This window comes from Xiphophorus couchianus, chromosome 15, assembly GCF_001444195.1.
Source record: "Xiphophorus couchianus chromosome 15, X_couchianus-1.0, whole genome shotgun sequence".
In the NCBI taxonomy this organism is placed as follows: domain Eukaryota; kingdom Metazoa; phylum Chordata; class Actinopteri; order Cyprinodontiformes; family Poeciliidae; genus Xiphophorus; species Xiphophorus couchianus.
This window is the reverse complement of record NC_040242.1, coordinates 836,877-842,876: the sequence shown is the minus strand read 5'-3', so window position 1 is coordinate 842,876 and position 6,000 is coordinate 836,877. Positions and strand designations below refer to the sequence as shown.

The 6,000-nt window shown below is 34.1% G+C and overlaps 1 protein-coding gene across 2 annotated transcripts in view; it reads right to left on the bottom strand.

Annotated features, from left to right (window-relative positions):
- Window positions 1-3,378: 3,378 nt before the first annotated feature.
- Window positions 3,379-6,000, bottom strand: part of kif3ca (kinesin family member 3Ca) — a 33,890-nt gene continuing 31,268 nt past the window's right edge. For both annotated transcript variants that reach the window (XM_028039827.1, XM_028039828.1), the window contains exons 8-9: window positions 5,421-5,557; window positions 3,379-4,104 (exon numbers count right to left, since the gene is read on the bottom strand). In XM_028039827.1, the coding sequence (XP_027895628.1) occupies window positions 5,432-5,557 (126 nt within the window). In that variant the 3' untranslated portion in view covers window positions 3,379-4,104; window positions 5,421-5,431. The remainder of the gene's footprint in view (window positions 4,105-5,420; window positions 5,558-6,000) is intronic.

The window sequence follows — 6,000 nt, the reverse complement described above, 5'->3', positions numbered from 1 at the left end:
GACCAACAAAGTTGCAATTTGTTTTACATACTAAACAAAAATTAGCTAAACATGAATTATTTTAATTAAACAAAGTTTGCTTGATACACAAAAGGAATTCAGCTTGCTTATTATTTTGGGCTCAATTAAAGAAAACTGGAAAAATATTTACTCTGCTCTCAGCAATAAAAAGAGAAATTAGGTCAGTCTTCATTTGAAAATACTTAAATAAATACTAATATTTAGCCAAGTTTTAATATTTAGCCAAGTGAAAGCAGATTTGGGTGCACCAATGGGTGCAATAGGAAGACTCACTTTAGAGTGTAAGTCAATTTGGTCCAATTTACCATGACAGTAGAAGGAAACTAGAAAGGTTGGAAAAGACAATAGCTTTGTGTTGCATCTGACATTTTTGTAATTATATTTTAATTTATAAGTCATAGCTTTGTCATTGTTTAATCTTGAATTGTAGTCAGGGGGCCGCACAAAATCAGTCCAGGGGCCGCAAATGGCCCCTGAACCCTACATTGAGCATCCTTGAGATAAATTATTTTAGCTCCAGCTACTTATGGAGCTTTGAAAATGTTCAATCTAACAAACTGGGTCAACAATGCAGACATATTGATGAAAGCCCAGAGAGCAGGAGAAAAAGTAGGTTACCAGACTTAAAACTCTCAAAAATGTGCATTGCATCTTTTCAAACCTTTTTAAATAAATTTTTCCTTGAAACAAGTCAAGATAACCAGGAATTAGGAGTGCCAGAACATCAACATTTCTGCTCTATTTAAAAAAGAAAAAATCTTTTGGTTTGGATGATGGGTCAGAAAATAGAAATAAAACGGCTCCTTCCACTACGACGAGGTGCTGCTAAACTCCTCCTGGGGCTGAGCTGCAACCAGATCTGCTGCATTAATAAAACAGTGGCGATTAGTCAGCCTGACCCGGCTTGGTTTGTTCGCCTTTAACTGAAAAACCCATCGACCCCGTCCACAGCAGACTAGGAAGAAACGATTAATCATATTAATCATTATTAATCGATTCCTGAATTTTTTTTCAACTAATTTAGTAATCAAATAATCGTTAACTAAAGTAGAAAGACTTAAAGGCCATTTAATGAAAAAACAACACATTTAGCGAAAAAACTACATATTTAGTGCAGTAATTAAGCCATAACTACAAAATAAATTACAGTTTGATCTTCTTTCCTTGCAATTCAAAAGTTTTAATCTTGAAGTCTATACTTGTAAAGAAAAATATATGTATATAATACAGTTGACACATTTTTGTGAGTATATTTGAGTCACTACACAAAGAAAGATGATGGATTTAAGTAAGGTTGAAATGATTAATTGGATTAATTGCGATTAATTCATTACTAAAATAATATTCAACTAATTTAGTCACTGATTAATCGTCAACTGGACTATACAGACTCAAACACAAGCGATTTGATAGCAAAAATAACGTTTTAGAAAATAGCAATTAAACCAAAACTGTACAATATATACATTTAAGATAAAAATACCTTTATCTGTTAATATGTTTAAGCTGAAACTCCTCAATTGGTACAGCCTTAGCTGCACATTAGAATGTTATGGTATTTTATTTTATTATTTAATGAAGACATTGAATTGTTTTTTGCATTTTTAAATGTATTTCTGATGTATAAAAAGGCTTAAATTAAAAAGCTGCATGCTTCTTTACCCAATTAAGCAATTAATTGTAAAAAATAATTGATAGATTAATTGATAACTAAAATAATTGTTAGCTGCAGCCCTGCTGACAGAACAGACGAGCTGGTTATTCTGATCCACGTCACTTCCTGTGGTCAGATTTCCACATCAAATTAGGTCAATTTAACAGGCAAGCTTTCATTTGCTGCATGAACCACAGAAGCTCTGGGACGCAGAGATAAGAGTCGCATTTTTAGCTGCAGCCAGAACTCCTTGCAGGCTTTTTCCTTGAAGAGAAAATGTCTGCTTCATGTCGAGGTTATTGGTTTGGACATGATTCGGCTGCATGATGCCAGACGAGAGACAGCCACTGAGGAAGCTGTCCTACTTTAACTTTGCCTTTTTCTAATGTGCCCAAATTGTTTTAAAGGTCACTAATCCATTTGAATCCGTCTATTTGGATTGCTCTAATAAGGGGGAGATCAAATTTGAGTTGTTTTTAAAAGCCTAAATGTATCCAAATAAATAAGAGAAAGTAAATAATTTGTACTCCATGTTTCTACTTAAAATAACTGTATTAGAGACTTTTTAGTTTAATTAATTAGTGTCCTAATAATTATTTATAGGATACATGTTTTGGAGACTGTTTTCAGTGGACATTAAAGCCAGAAAAGAAGCCCAGGGTTTCTAACCCAAGCATTCAGGGGGCACATCTGCTATGAGAAAATACCCAACCCATTTGGTGAAAACTGCAAACATGATCAGTTTTTGGAATTAAAATCGTCGTCATTCATCTCTGTGCCGACTTGCATGTATCGGGAACCGCATAGAGTACTTTTAAATCTCTGGGTGATGTGCCAGTTTTCTAGGTCTCCATTTTTCTTCACTGATAATCCACATTCAACTTCATTCCACCCTCAAGCTTGATTGTCTTATGCTTGATTTCTTTATTTTAACCATTTTAAAATTGATTTCAGACTAAGAAAAGGTCAAGTGGCAAGTGACTGTCATGTTTTAAAGGTTTTTAGACTTTTGGTTTCATTTGGGTTCCTGGTTTTGATCATTTCTTATCTTCTTAGATCTGGTTTTAGCCTAGCCTCTATGCTAGTTCTTTTCTGCTTTTGCATTTGTACATTTAGATTGAGCTCTTTAGTGTCCTTTTGTTTACTCTATTTTAGCTCTAGCCCTTTCACATTTATTTCTTCTCTCCTGATTTTTTTCTGTTAGCTGCCTCTACTTACCTTTGATTAGCCCTTCCAGTATTTTTCAGTGTTATTCATTCTGTCCTTCAATCTGCATTTTCCCTCACTGGCTCCTTCAATTTCTGTTTCACTGCCTGACTAGTCTGAACATTTTTCATTGAGGTTCCTAAGCTTTTGTCAAAACATGACACATGAGGTGCAAGTTGAAAAAATTTCAATATTTGCACATTAAAGATACAAAAAGCAAACAATAGCTTGGTCTTTTAGTCAGTATTTTTTTTAATTACTTTTGTGACCAAGTCAATATAAATTAGATAAATAAATATACATTTTTGCTATTTTTAAAAAACTTTATCCCATTGAGTATTGCATCCATGAAAGAGGATTTTCCTTGTTTTAATGTGTTTCATTTAATGACATTTCTATCGATTTTAAACTCACAAAACTGACACAGAAGAGGAACTCATGATTGAAAACCTTATTTTCCTGTTCTGAATTTCAAAAAAGGGCAGTAAATAAGTCCATCAAGCATCACATTCTGCACTTTAATGATATTTCTTTCAAGACATTTGAGTTGAATTAGACACAGAAAGACAGACGGATGGACAGGGATGATAAAGGTCATCATTCAGGTTTCAGGACCACATCTGACCAACGACATCATTATTATTATTTTTACTGCAGTCACTTCCAAAAGCCAACAGAGACAAAATGTTCTTAATTGTTAAAGTCTTCCCTTTACACATAAAACAGACAAAACCTAACCTGGAAATCCCCTGAATAGATGAAATATGTATAGATATCTCAGTATTTATTGAGATCTTAATCCATGTCTTCCATTTTTCTCTCCAAAATTCACCAGTTACTTCAGTGAGACTATATTTTCTCTTTGAAAATGTTGATCCAAAACCTCTTTGATTCAAACATGCAGAAGAAAGGGACAGTTTGAACCGAAACGAACTGAAGGAGTGAAGTCTCACGGAGTCTCTGAGGTTCATCCGGTCTGTTAGCTTCCTGTTTTATGCCTTCTTCGGAGGCAGCAGAGGTGATGGTGTGTGTTTGTGTCCTGGTGTCAATTAAAGGTCTTTAAAGCCGCAAACGGGCCAAAACAAGTGAAGAAATCAAATAAATAATAATTAAAAAAACTATTTGTAACAAAGCTTTACATTGCCGCTGCAGGCGTGGCCGTCTGACAACCCGCCAAGGAATTATTAGAAGAAGAGGAAGTGATGGATTTTTGACTCTGGTACCTGAAAAAAGCACAAAAAATTAACTTGGTATGATAAAAATCTGCGTTTTTAATTTGAAATTTACAAACAGGTTGTAAAGATTAACCAACAATACTGAGATTAAATGGTAAATGAGAGATAAAGCCAGGAGATTAAGATATCTGGAGGAGGGTGTGGCTAATCCTGGATAATCCCATTTAGAGATGTATTGACTCTAAACCGTTTAGGGCTCAGATGTCAGCCTGAATGCAGATTTACCTTATAAATGTATTATAATATCAGTAATACCTACAAAACCATTGAAGCAAAAGGTAGAAAAAAACATAGATATAAATGTGAATTATTTTAAAGTAACAAAATAATCTACCCCCCCCCCCCCTTGTGTAAAAGAACAAAAAAAGCATAAGCAAACTCTTGTTAGAAATTTTAAAATAATTAAGCCTACAAATCTTAAAACAGGCTTAAATGTGGCTTAAATAAAAAAGGCAGCAGTTTGAGAAAGGTTTTCTAAACTACTAGACATACCATCATTGGTTTTTTTGTGAAATAAATGTTATTCTTCATATTTCTTTACTAATATGTATTTTTTCAAACGTGTCAAACTCTGCAGATGGTTTGTTTGACTCCATTTAGTGGGAAACCTGCCTCACTTCTGTAAATCTGAATACATAAAAGGAGAGCATTGATACATTTCACTTTTATGCAGATGACTGTCAGATTTATGTTCCTTAAAACAACAACAAAAAAGACTCACAGTCTGTGTAATAACATTAAAACCTGGATAGCATTAATTAAAGGTTACCTATGCTGCCTTTACCTAGATCAGATATATCTATTAGCTACAAAATAACATGTTTATTACATTTTTTGCTCAAAATCATTCTCAGATAATAACATTTTAGTCTGGTTAGTTTAGGCTCCTTTCAGAATGAGGAGCTGAATGAGGAGTTGTTTCAGGGTTGCTAGGTAACGGGGCTGGGTTCTACTGGGGTTGCTAGGTAACGGGGCAGAGCCCTCCAATTCTGACTTAATAATATTGATGTTTTTGAAACAGCTCGTATTCCAGACACTAAAAAACATTAACTTACTGTCAGAAAACAGCTGGGTGGTTTTTTTAATCACTTGGACTTCTTCTAGAAGCAGCAGAGAACCAAATGGAAGTACAAATATGTGCAAAATGTGAAATTTGTATAATACTGTACTTTCAATGTTTTTAGACTCCTTGACCCAGCATTGTAAGGTAGTTGCTGAAAACATGTTTTTTGTTTTTTTTATTAAATACTGTTTAACTTAAATAAAGTTGTTAGCCAGTGGTAAAAGACGATATTCAGGCTCACCAAGAGCGAGATTAGCAGATTCCTTTGTCGTTGGTGGGAGAGTTGTTCAGTGTAGGACTCTGGTTCTGCTCCCCGTCCGTCAGAGCTGAGGTGTTTGGAGGAGTCATGTCCAGCTCCAGCAACATGATGTTCTCAGCCTTCATGGAAATGTGCACCAAAGCCAGATTACAAAGCTGCATCACATATTTCACTGCAGGTTTTAAATAAATAAGGTTCCATGTTATGCATGCAATATTTCTTTAAGTTTTGCTTACACACAAAATATCTGTCTAGATTTTCCACACAAACATAATTCCCCCCTTTCATACTGGATACATTTAATTTTTTTCCATTCTTTGTTCTAAAACCTAAAATTGACAATATGGTTTTTTAACCGTAAAATTTTATTTTATGTGCCAGGAACGTATTTTCTGTTTTGGCTCCCAAACTTTGGAATACATTACCTATAAATATTAGACAAAAATCTTCACTTCCTGTTTAAAAATCTGTTTTAAAAACACATAATTTGTCAATATTTTTCATACGAGTATCAGTATCGGGTCATCACTACTTAAAACTAATATAACATTAATGCACATTG